The sequence below is a fragment of the Nerophis ophidion genome, linkage group LG13 (genome assembly GCF_033978795.1).
Source record: "Nerophis ophidion isolate RoL-2023_Sa linkage group LG13, RoL_Noph_v1.0, whole genome shotgun sequence".
Taxonomy (NCBI): Eukaryota; Metazoa; Chordata; class Actinopteri; order Syngnathiformes; family Syngnathidae; genus Nerophis; species Nerophis ophidion.
Genome location: NC_084623.1, coordinates 45,027,872 through 45,048,170, shown reverse-complemented (window position 1 = coordinate 45,048,170; position 20,299 = coordinate 45,027,872). Strand labels below are relative to the sequence as shown.

General features: G+C 41.6%; 1 protein-coding gene across 9 annotated transcripts in view; it reads right to left on the bottom strand.

Annotated features, from left to right (window-relative positions):
* Window positions 1–20,299, bottom strand: part of mecom (MDS1 and EVI1 complex locus) — a 494,327-nt gene that overhangs the window by 46,060 nt on the left and 427,968 nt on the right. For 3 of the 9 annotated variants that reach the window (XM_061919013.1, XM_061919021.1, XM_061919020.1), the window contains 5 exons: window positions 18,704–18,812; window positions 14,500–14,647; window positions 11,578–11,758; window positions 6,529–7,891; window positions 2,997–3,087 (listed from right to left, as the gene is read on the bottom strand). In XM_061919013.1, the coding sequence (XP_061774997.1) occupies window positions 2,997–3,087; window positions 6,529–7,891; window positions 11,578–11,758; window positions 14,500–14,647; window positions 18,704–18,812 (1,892 nt within the window). The remainder of the gene's footprint in view (window positions 1–2,996; window positions 3,088–6,528; window positions 7,892–11,577; window positions 11,759–14,499; window positions 14,648–18,703; window positions 18,813–20,299) is intronic. The other 6 variants (XM_061919015.1, XM_061919014.1, XM_061919018.1 and 3 more) reach the window with 6 other exon arrangements.

The following is a 20,299-nucleotide window of genomic DNA, read 5'->3' as shown; positions in this document are numbered from 1 at the left end:
TTCCGGACTATAAGGCGCACTTAAAAATATTTTTATTTCTCAAGACTCGACAGTCGGCCTTATAACCCAGTGCGCCTAATGTAAGGAGTAAGTTTGGTTGAGTGATAGAATAATTATGTGTAAGTTATCACACAACTCTTAAGCTTAAAGGCCGTTGCTATAGTTAATACCAATTGTGCCGAAGTTGTACTTTTCTATCTGTGCAAAGCGAGTCGTCTCGTATCAAGGGACGAATCAAATGAATGTCAATACTAGGTGTGAATGATACACTGGAACTTTTTGGACACCAAGGTGTTGGTAAGAACTCAAGGGTAGCACATGCTATGTAGATGTTTGATTCAAAATATCATTTTTTCCGGACTATAAGGCGCACTTAAAAATATTTTTATTTCTCAAGACTCGACAGTCGGCCTTATAACCCAGTGCGCCTAATGTAAGGAGTAAGTTTGGTTGAGTGATAGAATAATTATGTGTATGTTATCACACAACTCTTATGCTTAAAGGCCGTTGCTATAGTTATTATCAATTGTGCTAAAGTTGTACTTTTCTATCTGTGCAAAGCGAGTCGTCTCGTATCAAGGGACGAATCAAATGAACGTCAATACAAGGTGTGAAAGATACAATGGAACTTTTTGGATACCAAGGTGTTGGTAAGAACTCAAGGGTAGCACATACTATGTAGATAATTGAGTCAAAATATCATATTTTCCGGACTATAAGGCACACTTAAAAAATATTTTTATTTCTCAAAACTCGACAGTCGGCCCTATAACCCAGTGCGCATACTGTAAGGAATAAGTTTGGTTGAGTGATAGAATAATTATGTGTACGTTATCACACAACTCTTAAGCTTAAAGGCCGTTGCTATAGTTATTATCAATTGTGCTAAAGTTGTACTTTTCTATCTGTGCGAAGCGAGTCGTCTCGTATCAAGGGACGAATCAAATGAACGTCAATACAAGGTGTGAAAGATACACTGGAACTTTTTGGATACCAAGGTGTTGGTAAGAACTCAAGGGTAGCACATACTATGTAGATGTTTGATTAAAAATATATTTTTTTCCGGACTATAAGGCGCACTTAAAAATATTTTTATTTCCCAAGACTCGACAGCCGGCCTTATAACACAGTGAGCCTACTATAAGGAGTAAGTTTGGTTGAGTGATAGAATAATTATGTGTACGTTATCACACAACTCTTAAGCTTAAAGGCCGTTGCTATAGTTATTATCAATTGTGCTGAAGTTGTACTTTTCTATCTGAGCAAAGCGAGTCGTCTCGTATCAAGGGACGAATCAAATGGACGTCAATACAAGGTGTGAAAGATACAATGGAACTTTTTGGATACCAAGGTGTTGGTAAGAACTCAAGGGTAGCACATACTATGTAGATGTTTGAGTCAAAATATCATATTTTCCGGACTATAAGGTGCACTTAAAAAATATTTTTATTTCTCAAAACCCCGACAGTCGACCTTATAACCCAGTGCGCCTACTGTAAGGAGTAAGTTTGGTTGAGTGTTACAATAATTATGTGTACGTTATCACACAACTCTTAAGCTTAAAGGCTGTTGCTATAGTTATTATCAATTGTGCTAAAGTTGTACTTTTCTATCTGTGCAAAGCGAGTCGTCTCGTTTCAGTGTCTGTGTCTAGAATCGTAGTGCTGACTGCCAAGGGTGAAAATCGAGTGCCGTGACGCAGACAGAGCAGAGACAGGGCGATATCACGAGTGTCAGCACATTTGCATTTAATAATAGTCAAATATTGTGTCTTACTGGGGCTGCTGTGATTACCCCCTTCCTTCAGCAGCGGCTTCAGTGATGTAAACGGGGACCTCCCAAATAAATAGAGGAGCACGTGGGCAGGATTTTAAAGTGTAGGTTGGTTCAGCCCAAAAACGTCTCTCCTCATTGAGCCAAATTGAACTCTGTCTCTGCATGATTCCTTGCTTCTTGTCTGTTTAATAGATGCCATCAGTGTTTGAACCTTACCCACCTCGGAGCAATTTTATTTGGTACATGGTGCAATGATAAGTGTGACAAGTAGATGGCAGCCAAACCTAAAAGATAAGCGTAGGCTGCACCGTTTGATGTGCTTCAATATACGAGTATTATTATGGTGTGTGTATAAGGTAAGACATATTATCTGGCATTTTGTTTCGCAATATTATGCAAAAACTACTTTTCTTACGTTCTGATCGTATCTGCTGGTCTCTATTTGGAATCGACTTAAATCCTGAAAAATTGCGTGGATATGCCTTTGTAGTCCGTGTCGACACCGTAGTCGCTTCTGCTTTTTGTCTATCTTCTTGTTATGTGACATTCCTCCTTTGTGTTGCCATTTTCCGGTATAAAGTAGTGTAAAGTTCTCACTTATATCTGTCCGTAAACTCACCATGAAAGAGCTAAAACATACACTTTTACGTTATTCACCCAAGGAACTTTAGTTATTAGAGTTCCGTCGGACGTTTTTTCAGGGGACACATTTCTGCCATTGTTGTTGTTTCTGGATGAGGAGATGCTGCTCCGTTATTGATTGAAGTAAAGTCTGAATGTCATTAAAACAGTTAGCTCCATCTTTTACAACAAAGATGACGGGAAGAAAACGCTGTCGAAGGTGAGCCAAGTAAATGAGACGGCGCATCCGGAAGCGACTGTCAGAAAGCGGCTTGAAGATGATCTGTAAAACATAATCTATGCAACATTTTGACCTAAGAACCACCATTACATGTGATGTAGACCACAAGGAAGTGTTTTCAATGTAGAAATAAGAATAAATAAATATGACTCCTTTAATGCGCCCTATAATCCGGTGCGCCTTATATATAAAAAAACAATCAAAAATAGCTCATTCATCGGCAGTGAGCCTTATAATCCGGTGCGCCCTATAGTCCGTAAAATACGGTATGCCAATCATGTAAATGACACCTTCTAATTTGGTTTAAAGAGACTTATTGATATGTTCTCTTATGTTCTAGTATGCAGTCAAAACTAACCTGTGGATGGAAGAGGAATCCCGGGGCTGGTCGCATGTACTTGTCTTTCAGCGTCTCAAACGGATCACTCATTCTCCTCTTCTCAACCCTGCTAATAGTAGATTTCTATCAGCTCTTAACACATATATAGTTATTGAGTTTGCAAAATGAAACCAAACAAGCAGAATGGCAAAGCATTTTAGTTCAGTTCAGATCGGCACACCTTGGGGCTTGAATGTGGGTATGGTATCAATTACATATTATGGTGATGTTTTAAGGATTGTGTGGTATGCTAGGGCTGCATAATTTACTACACTTTAATAACTTTCATGATTGTCTGCCACTATTAAATGATGATGATTGCGGGCGATATAAAAATCAAACACTTTCACAGCCACGGCGGCAGCAGTGCTTCTCGTCTTGAAGCCGCCAACGCCAAAGGCCATTGTGTGTGCACACAGAGCTCTGTGGACACCTGCACAAAATGATGCTTTGATTGTCACCCTGGCAGGGTTAATGGCTCGCCATCGTGCTAAATAGAGTCAAACACAGAGTGCCAACATCGCAACCATTGCGGCTACTCAGGCCTAGTAGTTAAGAGTGTCCGCCCTGAGATCGGTAGGTCGTGAGTTCAAACCCGAGTCATACCAAAGACTATAAAAATGGGACCCGTTACCTCCCTGCTTGGCACTCAGCATCAAGGGTTAGAATTGGAGTTTAAATCCCCCCCAAAATTATTCCTGGGCGTGGCCACCGCTGCTGCCCACTGCTCCCTTCACCTCCCAGGGGATGATCAAGGGTGATGGGTCAAATGCAGGGAATAATTTCACCACACTTAGTGTGTGTTTGACAATCATTGGTACTTTAAAAGCCATTGCTATAGTTATTATCAATTGTGCTGAAGTCGAGGGACTGTGGACATGTAATGGGGCAGTATAGCTCGGTTGGTAGAGCGGCCGTGCCAGCAACTTGAGGGTTGCAGGTTCAATCCCCGCTTCCGCCATCCTAGTCTCTGCCGTTGTGTCCTTGGGCAAGACACTTTACCCACCTGCTCCCAGTGCCACCCACACTGGTTTAAATTTAAAAATTAGATATTGGGTTTCACTATGTAAAGCGCTTTGAGTCACTAGAGAAAAAGCGCTATGTAAATATAATTCACTTCACTTCACAATTGCACATTGAAGAACTCTTACTCAAGAATACAATTTTCATACACTAAATAACAATAATCTAATAAAAAAGTGCTATATAAATCTAATCCATTATTATTATTAATATCATATTTTAGTTTTTTGTCATATAACATACATATTTAACACTAAAAACAAACAAATGTATGATTAGGGTCAAGTGGGGTCCTCTAATTGATGACGTTTGGGACACGTGCAGAATGTGGCTGATTTTTTTATGATTTGGAAAAAAAAAAACATGAAAAAAACCAGATATAGAGCTAAAGACATCATGCAATAATTAAACAATTTTTTTGTTACAAAAACACAAAGATTCGTCAGTAAATATATAGACACCCGTATTGATTATTTAGCCCTTTTATTAGACTATTTAATTACAAATTATATGATAACATTACATTCATCCCCCATTAGCGCAATAACAATGAAAATGAACTAATGCTAATCACTAGAATTTATATAACAATACCAGTGTGAACGGGCTCGCCCCGGTTGGACCGCAAGGTTCACGCGAGTCGGCTGGCACGCATGAAGCTTGTGGTCACGTCCTTATCAATGCCCTGACCCAACACCTGAAATTTCGAGACCCCAATACCCGACGCGCCTGCAACATTGTTGTGCATGTTATGGACCTCAAAAAGGCATCTAAATGTATAAAAGAAAAAACAGCAATTTCAATAGGGTCCTTGCGGTGTCGCGCTGCTCGGGTTCTAATTAGTATCAATCTTCGAAAAGGGGAATCTTATTTTACGTTTGAGCCTTTTCTATCAGGTATACGTGCTTTGTTTGCATGTGACATTGAAACATTACCAAGACGCATTTTGGCTGAGTGCTGCTAGAGCAGGGGTCTGCAACCTTTACCACTCAAAGAGCCATTTTGACCCGTTTCACAAAATAAAGAAAACGATGGAAGCCACAAAACTCTTGAAATTTAAAATGAAATAACACTGTGTACAAAGTTTTTTTTTTGCTTTGTGCTATGTATAAACCAGGGGTCTCAGACACGCGGCCCGCATCTTCATACGACAATTTAATATTAGTCCGGCCCGCTAGTTTTAATTGAATGCCGCATGACTACATCATTTGCCAAATATCACGAAAATCCGGGAGACTCCCAAATTTCAGGACAACTATTCTCTCGAATGTCTGCTGATTTTCACCCAAACGACAATATTAAGGACATTCTGTGATGACATATCGCTTAACACCCTCTACAAACGTAACAAACATAAATTTTGTATGTGGCTTCTGCAGATACACGTAAGTGACTGCAAGGCATACTTGTTCAACAGCCATACAGGTCACACTGAGGGTGGCCGAATAAACAACTTTAACACTCTTACTAATATACGCCACACTGTGACCCCACACCAGACAAGAATGACACTCACATTTTGGGAAAACATCGGCACTGTAACACAACATAAACATAACAGAACAAATACCCAGAATCCTATGCATCCCTAACTATTCCGGGCTACATTATACACCCCCACCTCGGCCACCTCAACTGACGCACGGGGTGGGGTGGTGGGGGTTAGGGATGCATGGGATTCTGGGTATTTGTCCTGTTGTGTTTATATTGTGTTACAGTACGGATGTTTTCCCGAAATGTGTTTGTCATTCTTGTTTGGTGTGGGTTCACACTGTGTTGCATATTAGCAAGAGTTTTAAAGTTATTTATATCACAACCCTCAGTGTAACCTGTATGGCTGTTGAGCAAGTATGCCTTGCAGTCACTTAAGGGTGGTAACGGCGGCCGCACACTACATGTGACCGGCCGGCACTCAGTTAGCATGGCATGAAGGCGCACGTGACGGCATGTTCTAGAGAGCGTTAATGTTATTGTCATCACGGCACGCCCTCAACATTGTTGTCCGGATGGAAATCTAAGAATATTATACTCGGGAGATTTCGGGGAGACGCATTGAAATCCAAAAACCTCCCGGAAAAATGGAGAGGTCGGCAAGTATGCAGCTGAGCCACAACAGAGTGATCAAAGAGCGGCGGGTTGCCGACCCCTGTGCTAGAGTGATGGTTTCCTTGCCAAAAGTGTTTAGCCTGGTCATGATGTCACGAGCAGCCAAAGTATCTATATAGTAATATACTGTTTACTTTTACATGATTCGATAACCCCGGTAGTAACAACGGAATTCGGTTGTTGCTTATAAAAGTACCGGATTCAGTACCCATCCATACCGACCATTGGGAAACACTGTTTTCTCTAACAAAATTTAATAATCGTGTCCATATTCATTAATATGAATGTGATTGTTATTTAATCTTGTAGCCCTCCACTGTGTCCAACTGAACCAAACTGCTTTGCTTAGTGGTAACAGGTGAACCACTGTTAATAACAGTACCTGTAGATGGGGTCCATGAAGAAAGGAGTTGGCCTGGCATGTTGTAAAGAGTTATCAGGCTTTGGATTTTCCATGCCCGCCTTCCCATCTTCATTGCCTACGCTCTTATTCTTTTCATCCTCTTTTCGGCCCCTTGTCCCTAGACTGAGGTCTAGAGGCTGATCCTGGCCGGTGGAAAGCGATGCCTCTGGTTTAGAGGACCCCAGCTTCTCTTCCTTTCGCTTAGTGGTGAGGTCAAACGGGGACTCTGATGAAGATTTGTTCTGAGCCTTTTTGCAGCCATCCGCCTGCAACTGAAGCTCACCCTTAAGCCCGGAAGGTCGGACATCCCTGTCTTGGAAAGGATACATGGGAGGAGAGAAAGCTGGGAAGAAAGGCAAGGGGAACATGGAGGGATAAGCCAGGGAGCCAACCTTTTTGTCCTGCAGGCTGCTCAGGCCTGTGGAGCCAAAGTACTTCTCAGCAATGGATGCAATGGCCTTTATAGAGTCATTCACAGCCCCTGTAACAGCTGTGTGCTCGTCCAGGGAGGAAGGGGTTAAGGAGGGTCCGGCAAAGTTTTTATCAGAACCGCTGCTAGTCAGGCTGGGGCTCTCGGGGCTTCCCTCACACGCCTTCCGTTTGTGGCTTTTGCCATTTTCCCGGGCAGCACCCCTATCCCTCTCAATGTCCATATCGCTTTCTAGCTCAGAGCTCGACATACTTTCTAGATCACTCCCGCTGGGTGTGCTGACGTCGTCCAGATCGCTGCTTTCCGACTGGTCACTTTGCTTGTTGCGCAGCTTCGTCGAGGACAATAAGCTCTGGTTGTGAAGTTCTGAGGCTGCGATGTGACTTGCGGGAGAACTCCTGTCCTTATGGAGGGCCTTGAGGAGCTCTCTGGACTCCTGAGCTCCAGGGCTGGGAGGCAACAGTGGACTCTTACTCAGGTCTGCAACAGCAGTGCGAGTTGCTTGTCTAACAGGGGACGAGGTGGCAGGAATGAGTGGTGGTCGGTGATAGAGTCCAGAAGGGAAAAGACCAGGGAAGCTGAACGGGAACGCTGGCGCGGCGGGGAAAGTAAGCCCGCTATGATGTCGGCTAGCACCGAAGTAATCAGCCAATCCGGCACTGCTGTGGCCCATTGCCAAAGCTGATTTGTCCATTCCAGGGCCTCCAGGGAGTGGCATACTCTGGGCGAACAATCCCCCTGCTGTGAAATGGTTTTTCCCTTCACAGAAGCGCCGGTGCTTGTTCAGGGACGAGGTGGTGCTGAACATCTGTCCACAGTCCTTGCACTTGATCTGCGTTCGGCAGTCTGCGTGCATGCGTTTGTGGCGGCACAGGTTCGAGAACTGGGTGTAGGACTTATGGCATACCTCACCTGCAGGGGCACAGAAACAGAGACAGGGACGGTTTCAGGATGTGGCACACACAAACACACAAAATACACAACATTGCATCACACAACCGCTTTTATTTAGCATGGGGTACAAAGGAAATGCAATGCAAAAGACTTATGTTCCCATCAATATCATGACAATGAGGAGGTGAGGTGTGTCCAGATCCTGGTATTGTAACGGGTTGACAGTGTGAGTCCGTTGTTGCCACTCATCACCTGCACATCAAACCAAGTTCCCAGGCATCTTCAGCCTCATTGTGTCCCAGGGACTCACTCCATAAACAATTACACACACACACACACACAACACAGACTAAGAAGGAAACACACAAAAGCATGCAGGCACACTGATACACACACACACATTCCTAGGAGCTTTAAGTACAATGGCTCTATTTTAAGTTTGTGAAGGAAGCAGAGTTGAATGAATCCTATCCTGCAGTCTGGTTCCCAGGACAGGTCCTCTATCGGTCCTCTCGCCCTCCCTCCTACCAGGTCTTTCCCATCACCCAGCTCCCTCACCTTGTCCCTAAGCGGGGTCCCCGTCATCCTGTGGTCAGTGACCTTCCCACAGTCGACTCAAGCATGCTCAAGTCAGACCGTCTGACCCCTCTTTTGTCATTATTAGTCTGCCAGAGATATCTAAGACACTACAATTTACTTAAAATGTCACACGGGGGTTGTTAACAAATGATTGGAACAGTTAGAAGAATAGAGAAACAGGATAATGAGGTGTGGCTCCAGAGGTGACTGTTTGGTGCCGTTTCGAAAAGTTTAGTGTTTGAGCAACTCTCATTTTCCTATCGAGCGTGTCGAGCATGAAACAATACCTGGAAATATAAGAGAACGAGCAACACAAGCATTATTTACTAAGGTCTTGTAAAACGGCTGCTTCCGAGACAACATTGTAATCATAGTTTTTAGGCTACTGGTTTAAAAGGAAATTGTAAAAGACTGTTTTTTTTTAAATGATTTTAGTAAATATGTATTTTATCAATTGTTTGATGTATTTGTGTAATGCACGTTTGTTGCAGTGAGTGTCTTCTACAGCATCTTTGTCACTTAAAACTTGGAATTTTGTATTGCATTATTGTTAAACTGTATTATGTATGTTTTGAATGTGTTTTTTCTCAATTCTAAAATCAATGTTTCGAGAGGCTGGAGTCAGAGGTATCTAAACTTATACATCTATAAGTCTAAAACCTAGTTGTTTTTTTTAATGATAAATACTCTGCAAAAACTGAAATCTAAGTAAGATTAAATATCTCAAATAATTGTGATATTTACTTATTTTCTATCTGATAAGATAATTATTCTCACTAAGCAGATTTTATGTTAGAGTGTTTTATTTGTTTTAAATGTTTTGGTCCTTAATTATCTCAGTAGTTGAGATTTTATGACCTATATTGAGTAAAACATGCTTGAAACTAGAGTATCAATTGTTGCAAAGCTGTGTCATCAACACTCACAAGTATAAAACTACTTTTTTAAAGTAATAATTTCTTAATTCAAGCATGAAAAAAAATCATGATGCCGAGCTTATATCCTTATGTCAAGATAATGGCACTAGTGTTTACTTAAGTTAAGAATATTTTTCAACATATAGAGCAAAAATGTCTCATTTTGGTTTCATCTGACCACATGACATTCTCCCAATCCTCTGCTGTATCATCCATGTATCCATTTTGGTATAAACTCAACTCGTTGTGTTTGGAGGAAGAAGAATACTGAGTTGCATCCCAAGAACACCACACCTACTGTGAAGCATGGGGGTGGAAACATCATGCTTTGGGGCTGTTTTTCTGCTAAGAGGACAGGACGATTGATCCGTGTTAAGGAACGAATGAATGGGGCCATGTATCGTGAGATTTTGAGCCAAAACCTCCTTCCATCAGTGAGAGCTTTGAATGGTTGACCAAATACTTATTTTCCACCATAATTTACAAATAAATTCTTTAAAATTCCTACAATGTGAATTCCTAGATTTTATTTTCACATTCTGTCTCTCACAGTTGAAGTGTACCTATGATGAAAATTACAAACCTCTGTCATCATTTTAAGTGGGAGAACTTGCACAATCGGTGGCTGACTAAATACTTTTATATATATATATATATATATATATATACTTAGTGTATATAAAACAATGATAAAGCGCTTTATAGGCAGAATAGAGAGTCTTCGGCATCATTGTTAGCTGACTTTTGCTCGCATTTATTTACGAGTTAGAATGCATAAAAAGAAAAAAAAAATATGTGTGCTTGTCTTACATAAGGATTGCGAATAATAGGCAAAAAATCCCCAAAAAGTGCAGTTTCTTTTTAACGTACATAACCTCTCCAGCATTGTCAGTGATTTATTTATTATGTTGTTTTTCACACAACCATTAGCGGCATTTAAACCCCTCTTGATTACAGCAAATGGGAAAAGGCCGACATCAGTACATGTGGTTGCTATTTGTGAAGAATGGTGTGGACGGGGAGGTAACATGGGGGGGCAGGGGGGGTCTGCAGTCGGGATGCAGTCACCCCGACCTCTGTGTGTGTATATATGTATGTGTATGTTAATATGTGCTGATTGAAAAGCAGAGTAGGGTCTGGCGTGGGTGGACGCCTTTTCACATGCGTCCGGGGAAACAGAGAAGAGGCAAAGGGTGAAGGTCATAATGCTTTAGGGGAGGTAGAGTGTGAAAGGTCAAAATGTGTCTCGCTGGAGTTAACAAGGGCAAAAAGTGTGTTCGAGAGGGAGAGAGAGAGCGTGCAGTAACGCCAAAGCTGGGTCAGACTAGGTCAGTCAGGTTAGCCCAAGTGAAAGTGGGTCCAATTACACGTTCGTTAAATAATCGACAACATATTTTAGCGCCTATGACAGGGGTCGGGAACCTTTTTGGCTGTGAGAGCCAAAAAGCCAAATATTTTGAAATATATCTCCGTAAGAGCCGTATAATATATTTTTTAACACTGAACACAACTAAATGCGTGCATTTTTAAGTAAAACCAACATTTCTCGAGTATAATAGGTCTCTTATTCCTTGTAATAACAAAAGCTAACTGTGGAGGGGGCGTGGCCTGCGGGCCTGCAGCGACAGGTGCGTAGATGGCCCACCTGGGCCTTGTTATCTAATCACCTGTCGCTCTGTTATAAGCAGCAGCCAGGAGGAGAGATGGGGTTGGGGCTGGAAATACTATTTCTGGAAACGTATTGAAAAATAAAAACAATATTTTAACCCTGAAACAGGCTCTCAAGTCAGTGCTCGGGGGTCTGAAGAACCCCAAGGAGGGCAAGCCCCACACTAACCAATAATAAAAAAATAACTTCTTACCATTGAGCAACTTCTTGAACCGGTGCGGTAAAAACGGATGGACGGATTAAAAATGCATGAGAAATAATTGATATTTTGATCATTATTTTTAACACTGTGATTACAAATGGATTTATTCATTACTTATCGTGTTAAGCAACGTCAGCTCAGATTTATCAGAGAGCCAGATGCAGTCATCAAAAGAGCCACATCTGGCTCGCGAGCCATAGGTTCCCTACCCCTGGCCTATAAGGTCGGTTTAAGTAGATTTTCTCTGCAAACGAACATGATTAATATCCCATGAAACAATACAGACAGGTTTTCCATGTACACAAGCATGTTATGATAATGTACTGAGGAGACTTACATAGGTAGGGTCTTAGTGACTTACACATGAAGGGCTTGACACTGCTATGGATGTGCTTATGCTGCTTCAGCCCCGAGGACGTCGCGAACGTCTTGCCGCAGTCGGAGCAGGCGTGGGCCCGCGCCCCCACGTGCTGCGAGCGAATGTGCCTCTGAAGGTTACTGGGGTCTGTGAACACCTGCTGGGGGAAGCAACCGCAAAGACAGGGGTGTTACTAGCTACCGACGTCACACGGGGCCCTAACAGTGGAACCTCAATTCCTGAACGAGGAATGGAACATTTACACCACGGCAAATATGATAGATGAATTAAATGATAAATGGGTTGCACTTGTATAGCGCTTTTCTACCTTCAAAGTACTCAAAGCGCTTTGACGCTACTTCCACATTTACCCATTCCCACACACATTCACACACTGATGGAGGGAGCTGCCATGCAAGGCCCTAACCAGCACCCATCAGGAGCAAGGGTGAAGTGTCTTGCTCAGGACACAACGGACGTGACGAGGTGGGTACTAGGTGGGGATTGAACCAGGGACCCTCGGGTTGGGGGGGCGCGGTTTGGTGCAAGCGGTGGTGTATAATGTAGCCCGGAAGAGTTAGGGATGCATGGGATTCTGGGTATTTGTTCCGTTGTGTTGATGTTGTGTTTTATTAGAGTGTTTTAAGATATTACAGCTTGTAGATGAGATTTTATGACCTATATTGAGTAAAACATGCCTGAAACTAGGATATCAACTGTTGCAAAGCTGTGTCATCATATATCATTATGTCAAGATAATGGCACTTGCGTTTACTTAATTTAAGAATATTTTTCAACATATAGAGCAAAAATTTCTCTTTTTTTTCTACCAAGAAAAGTGCACTTGTTATTAGTGAGAATGTACTTATTTTAAGGTGTTTTTGGGTTAATTGAGGTTAGCTAATTTTACTTGTTTTGGAAAGTCTTGACAAGCCGAATTTTCTTGTTCCATTGGTAGATAATTTTGCTTTGTTCAAATGAAATACCCCTAATTTTTGTAATTTTTTTTTCTTGTTTTTGAACACTGACTTTTTGCAGTGTAGGAAGAAGCAGAGCTTATTTAATCCTACCCCTTTTCGTTTACATAAGAGTCGCTAAAACCTTTGTTCACTTCCTGTTCTCAATGTATTCACAATATACTCCATAAGTAATCACAATAAAAAAAATAAAAAAAAACAATTGGTGAAGTAAGTTTTATTCCATACGATGAGACAAGTAAGATTATTTTGATAATGGAAGAATGAATGGGTGAATAAAATCAGAATGTTTATCATGGTTCTTCTTTTTTGTACTTTGTAAACACTTCCAGTTTGAAGAGTTTCTTGAAGTGGATGATATTAGTACATTGTTTGATTGCTTTGCTTAATCCATTCCATAATTTAATTCCACATACTGAATCCAGGGAACTTGGAGCGCCAACTGTAAAATCTACATCAAGCTGAATGGAGGTCCAGAAGCAAGAGTACTTGTTGTCAATGACATCAAGGACCTGGACAAATTTTAAGTTTACACAGCTTCCACAACTCCCGTCCAAAGGCAAAACCTAGTAACTCACTTCTAGCTGATTTTGAGAAAACAAAGGAAAACCAATCTATCTTGATGCTGTCTTACAAAGATCTACAAAGTCCTCAAACCTATAGATGTTTTCTTGAGCTTTCATTTTCTTGCCGATTGAGTCATGGATTGAATCTGCTCTCATGCCCTTTCTCCAGATATTTGATCATAATCTCAGGTGGGCCCCATTCTGCGTTTGCACATTGGGCAAGAGCCGTGTACAGCGTCCGGTTTTTATTTTGACCTCCACAGTTATCTGCCCAAAAGAGTATGCTAGGGGAAGAATCAAGAACAATACATTTAATGGAGGTGCTTGCAACGTCCTGGGCCAATCTTCCAAATATCCCCTCGTGCCATAATATCACATAATCAGGTTGACCGTCGGCCCCCATTCATGCAAATGTCTCATTAAAGACAATCAAGACAAAGAAGCTCCGATTGGTCCTTTGAGATAGTAGGTTTATCTGTTGTATATACGCGGTTATGTGGTAGTTGCTAGGTCCTGCCATGCGCGTAACACCTTACTTACGGAACAAATTACAATACCGCATACACTAATGTAAAGCATATCACCTAGGAACTCCAAAATTATTATCAGCTCAGTTTTGACCAACATTGAGTTACTGGGTTTTGCCTTTGGATGGTAGCACCAATTCCCCCCCTCTGTGCGTCGGTTGAAGTGGGCGGGGTTTAGTGCAAGCGGTGGTGTATAATGTAGCCCGGAAGAATTAGGGATGCATGGGATTCTGGGAATTTGTTATGTTGTGTTGATGGTGTGTTACAGTGAGGATGTTCTCCCGAAATGTGTTTGTCATTCTTGTTTGGTGTGGGTTCACAGTGTGGCGCATATTAATAAGTGTTAAAGTAGTTTATATGACAACTCTGTGTAACCTGTATAGCTGTTGACCAAGTATGTTTTGCAGTCACTTTCGTTTATCACCAGAGGCTGCATACTGCATGTGACCAGCTGGCACGCAGATAGGAGTGTGTAAAAGCGGACGCGGCGACGAGTTTTAGAGGGTTTTCCATCAGGGCACGCCCTCAATATTATCAACTAGGTGAAAATCGGAGAATGTTGGACCCGGGTGATTCCGGGGAGAAGCATTAAACTCCGGAAATCTCTCGGGATAATCGGGGGTGTTGGCAATAATGCAGCTAGGCTCCATTAGAGCTATCAGAGAGTCGCATGCGGCTCCGGAGCCTTGGGTTGCCGACCCCTGATGTAGAAGAACCAAATAAGTTCGTAGATCGAGGTTCCACTGTGTATAACAGACTCAAAAACAAAAGCAGAGAGAATATATTCATATTTTGTCGTCCCCTCCCGGCCCCATAAAGTCATCACTTTACCTTTGAGCAGTTTTCACATTCGTAGTGCTTGCCGCTGTCGTGCGACATCTGGTGTCGGATCAGGTTTGATTTCCAGTTGAATGCCTTAGGACACTGGTCACACTTGTACTCCCTCTCCTCAGAGTGGGACAGAGAGTGCGCTTCCAGACTGCAGGAAGCCAAGACGGAAACATAACATGAGAGCCAAGTAGTTAAATGAATTCTTTCTGAAAATGGTGAATATTATCCTCAGGAAAGCTTAGAATCAGAGACTAAAAACCTGAATAAATGCTTCAAGTGCAATAACATCTGTCAGTCTCTAAAGGCTTGTTTTGTGATGGTTCGGATTAAAATGATTAATATGACGGCAGCTTTTTCAGAAAGTTTCAGCAAGAGTGACCATGTTTTAATGCTTTTTTTAATTAAAGGTGACCTATGATGAAATTTGTCTTTTCTGACTCAAATAGGTCATACTATGATTTTTTATCTACATATAGAACACTCCCTTGAGGTCTACAATGCATCTAATGACAAAAAGTTGCATGGATGATGACACATAAAGGCCTACTGAAACCCACTACTACCGACCACTCAGTCTGATAGTTTATATATCAATGATGAAATATTAACATTGCAACCCATGCCAATACGGCCGGGTTAGTTTACTAAAGGGCAATTTTAAATTTCGCGCCAAAAAATCCTGCTGAAAACGTCTCGGTATGATGACGCCTGCGCGTGACGTCACGGATTGTAGAGGACATTTTGTGCCAGCATCGTGCCCAGCTATTAAGTCGTCTGTTTTAATCGCAAAATTCCACAGTATTCTGACCATCTGTGTAAGTTAATTTTTTGCAATTTGTTCAATGAACAATGCAGACATCAAAGAAGAAAGCTGTTGGTGGGAAGCGGTGTATTGCACTATGATTTTTTATCTACATATAGAACACTGCCTTGAGGTCTACAATGCATCTAATGACAAAAAGTTGCATGGATGATGACACATTAAAGGCCTACTGAAACCCACTACTACCGACCACGCAGTCTGATAGTTTATATATCAATGATGAAATATTAACATTGCAACACGTGCCAATACGGCCGGGTTAGTTTACTAAAGGGCAATTTTAAATTTCGCGCCAAAAAATCCTGCTGAAAACGTCTCGGTATGATAACGCCTGCGGGTAACGTCACGGATTGTAGAGGAGATTTTGTGCCAGCATTGTGCCCAGCTATTAAGTCGTTTGTTTTCATCGCAAAATTCCACAGTATTCTGGACATCTGTGTTGGTTAATCTTTTGCAATTTGTTCAATGAACAATGGAGACATCAAAGAAGAAAGCTGTAGGTGGGAAGCGGTGTATTGCGGCAGGCTTTAGCCACACGAACACAGCCCGTGTTTCATTGTTTACATACCCGAAAGATGACAGTCAAGCTCTACTATGGAACTGAGATGTCAAGCGAACCAGTGTTAATTTTGTTGACGAAAAATTTTCGTCAAAGTTATCGTCAACGACCTTTTTATTCTGACTAATACGATACTATAACTAAATAAAAAATAATTTACGTGGACTAAGACGATGACGAGGTGTATTGACATATTCGTCAACGAATAAAAACGAGACGAAACTGTCTGCCAGAGACGAGATCCAATCGGAATTCATTTCGTTAGGAAGAGGCGGGAGGAGATGGGAAGAGAACCAATCAGAGCGACGTGGTAAGGAAGTTACGTAAACGTAGTTTGCGTTTGAGACTGCAGAAGACATGTCAACGCCGGGGAGGAAGAGGAGAGAGGACATATGGGGAAATTTTATATTTGAGGTCAAAGATAACAAGACGCAGTGTAAGAAATGCAGCGCGAGGATTACGGGGAAAAACACAACAAACTTGAAGCGACATTTACAGTCGAATCACCCCGAAATCCACACACAGGTAAGCATTTTCCACAACATACGACTCACTCGACGTTATCCCGTTTATTACATGGCTCACTCGTGAAATACTAAATTTGAGACATGATTTTCATCAAAATACGACTTGTATCGGGGATTTTTCCGCTGTTTTGCTTTGACTTTCAGAAATTGAAGGGAAAGTTTACATATTACCCTTTAGTCGACTAAATCTACTGGAGTTTTCGTCGACTATAATCTTGTGATATTTCGTCAACTAAAACTACACTAAAACAATTTAAGTAACTAAATTATGACTAAAACTAAATTACATTTTAGTCAAAAGACTATGACTAAAACTAAATCAAATTTTGCTGTCAAAATTAACACTGAAGCGAACACGGTTGGATTGCACCACACAGACAAAGTACAGTGTATTATGCAGCGATCATTTTTATGTTGTGTGCTACTCCAGCATCAATGTTAGCAGCGTCCTCCTGACTGTCACCGTCAGTGTTGGGTTCAAAGCGGTATGGCTCTATCCCTTGCTGCGGTTGGGCCTGGCCGAGTGGTCCTGCCACCCCCACGGCGCCTCTCACAGCATCTTCCCTATCTGAATCGCTCCCACTGCCCTCTAGTCTTTCTTTTTCTTCTAGTCCTTCACTCTCACTTTCCTCATCCACGAATATTTCATCCTCGCTCAAATTAATGGGGAAATCGTTGCTTTCTCGGTCCGAATTGCTCTCGCTGTAAACAATGTTCAGATGTGAGTAGCTCTACTACCCGTGACGTCACGCGCACATCGTCTGCTACTTCCGGTACAGGCAAGGCCTTTTTTATCAGCACCAAAAGTTGCAAACTTTATCGTCGATGTTCTCTACTAAATCCTTTCAGCAAAAATATGACAATATTGCAAAATGATCAAGTATGACACATAGAATGGACCTGCTATCCCCGTTTGAATAAGAAAATCACATTCCAGTAGGCCTTCAAACATCGCATTTTTTTTGTAATGAGTACGACTACATAAAAAGATCGGATTTGCCAAAAAAATCAAAAATGGACATGATACCCTGCAGTGTGAAGGTAGCCCTACAGACACAGTTTGGCTTAGTCCACACTCAGTGCTGCCAAAGTGATCAGCAAGTGCCCAAGTGCAACCCAGGTACCGTAACATGGCACCATGCGCTATTTAAGTATTTAAGTTTGACCTGTGGGATTTGGCCCGTGTCAAAAAGTACCAGATTTCATACCCATCCCTATTAGTTAGACCTGTGTTTCTCAACCTTTTCTGAGCCAAAGCACATTTTTTGTCATTGAAAAAATCCGAGGCACACCACCAGCAGAAAACATAAAACAATTAAACTCAGCAGTCGATATTGACAGTAAAAAGTCATTCTCGCAACTGTTGGATATGAATTCAAACCATAAACAAGCATGCATCACTATAGCTCTTGTCTCAAAGTAGGTGTACTGTCACCACCTGTCACATCATGCCGTGACTTATTTTGAGTTTTTTGTTTTTTTTCTTGTGTGTAGTGTTTTAGTTCTTGTCTGACGCTCTTATTTTAGTGTTGATTTTCATGGCATGTACGGATGCACTTTGTGGACGCCGTCTGCTTCTCCCGCTGAAAGTCTTTGCTGTCGTCCAGCATTCTGTTTTTGTTTACTTTGCAGCCAGTTCAGTTTTAGCTTCGTTTTGCATAGCCATACCTAAGCTTCAATGCTTTTTCTTGGAGATACCTTTTTACCTGCAAACCACCGTCGCCGTTCCCGACATCTACAAAGCAATTAGCTACCTGCTGCCACCTACTGATATGGAGGAGTATTACACGGTTACTCTGCTGGGCTCTAGGCAGCACAGACACTCAACAACGGCACATTAGTGGATTGAAATGACTGGTTAGCAAAAAATATTTTTAACCCAATTAAGTGAAATTACATAATCTCCCACAGCACACCAGAAAATATCTCACGGTACATTGGTGTGCCGCGGCACAGTGGTTGAAAAACATTGCGTTAGACAGTTGGGTTGCCTTTAAGTGCAGCTGGGACAAATCGGATTGGTGAACATGACGATGATTGGCTAACGCGTTAAGGGAAATTGCGAGGATTACAAAAAGTTGCGAGGCGGCACATAATTCGCAGAGATTGCCTGAAATCCCGAATATATATATATATATATATATAAAAAAGCTGATTGTTGAATTTTTATTAGCATTAATCTACGGCAACTTGTTGTCCATACAATGAATTATCAGCATGTAATAAATAAAATATTCAGACGAAACAACACCTCCATGAGCCCCTTAAGTAGGTCTTTTGAAGAAGACAGTGTACCTTTGGATGTCCGGGAAGACCTGGTCACACTCTTTACACTCATGAAGACCATGAGACAAGTGGATGGGTCGCAGGTCTTGAGGTTCTTGGGCAGTGTCACTGTCCTCTCCTTTGAGACAAGTAGGAAAACATCACAAATAACACTTGTATTTATCCAATTCATACCATATATATAAGCCGCTACTTTTTTCCCCACGCTTTGTACCCTGCGCTTTAAAAAAACAGTGTGGCTAATTTAAGGATTTTAGGGATGTCCAATAATATTGGACTGCTGATATTATCGGCCGATAAATGCTTTAAAATGTAATATCGGAAATTTTCGGTCTTAAAATTATCGGTATCGGTTTAAAAAAGTAAAATTTATGACTTTTTAAAACACTGCTGTGTACACGGGCGCAGGGTGAAGTACAGAACGCCAATATACTTTATAGGTGCTTCCTTTGCATGCAGGCCCAGTCACATTACATCTACGGCTTTTCACACACACAAGTGAATGCAAAGCATACTTGGTCAACAGCCACACAGGTCACCCTGAGGGAGCCGTACAAACAACTTTAACACTGTTACAAATATGCGCCACACTGTGAACCCACACCAAACAAGAATGACAGACACATTTCGGGAGAACACTGGCACCGTAACACAACATAAACACAACAGAACAAATACCTAGAAACCCTTGAAGCACTTACTCTTCCGGGCTACAATATACACCCCGGCTACCCCTTACTCCCACCTCAACCCCGGCGCCCCAACCCCGCCCCCCTCAACCTCCTCATGTTCTCTCAGGGAGAGCATGTCCCAAATTCCAAGCTGCTGTTTTGAGGCATGTTAAAAAAAATAATGCACTTTGTGACTTCGATAATAAATATGGCAGTGCCACGTTGGCATTTTTTTTTTTTCATAACTTGAGTTGATTTATTTTAGAAAACCTTGTTACATTTTTTAATGCATCACAACAAAATTAAGCATAATAATTTGTTATTCTACAACTGCATATATCGGAATTGGTAATTAAGAGTTGGACAATATCGGATATCGGCAAAACATCCATTATCGGACATCTCTACTCACAACCATAATATTTTGCATTCAACAAATAGTCATCATATAACACAGGCAGAGACACTGGAATGGTGTGTTGTTGTTTATGCTATGTGCGCCATCTTTTGGACGAGTTTGCCAACTGCAGGTGTTGCGGGCTGGAAACGTAGTTCCTGTTTCGTTCCTCGAACCAAAATAATTATTATAAATATTTTTTTGCTCAAAATGATTCTTCAATCATCACTCCGAGCAACGTTTGTAAGTTTTACAATATAACTAAAACAATTCATACTTACTAAACCCATGTGTGATGTCTGTAGGAGTGTTTTCATGCATATTTGTATATGCTATCGTAATTTAATCAAGCTAGCGTCGATAGCATTAGCGAATATGCTAACATGTTTACAAGTGTCTGTGTTAGTATAAATAACTTACAACGGCATTCTTTTTGTGCTGTTTTAGTTTCGTAAATTCACCAAAACGTCACCGTGGAGTTATTAAATATGTTTCGCCCATTGGAGAGCTAGCTTCCGCAGCTAGTGGGTCCATGAC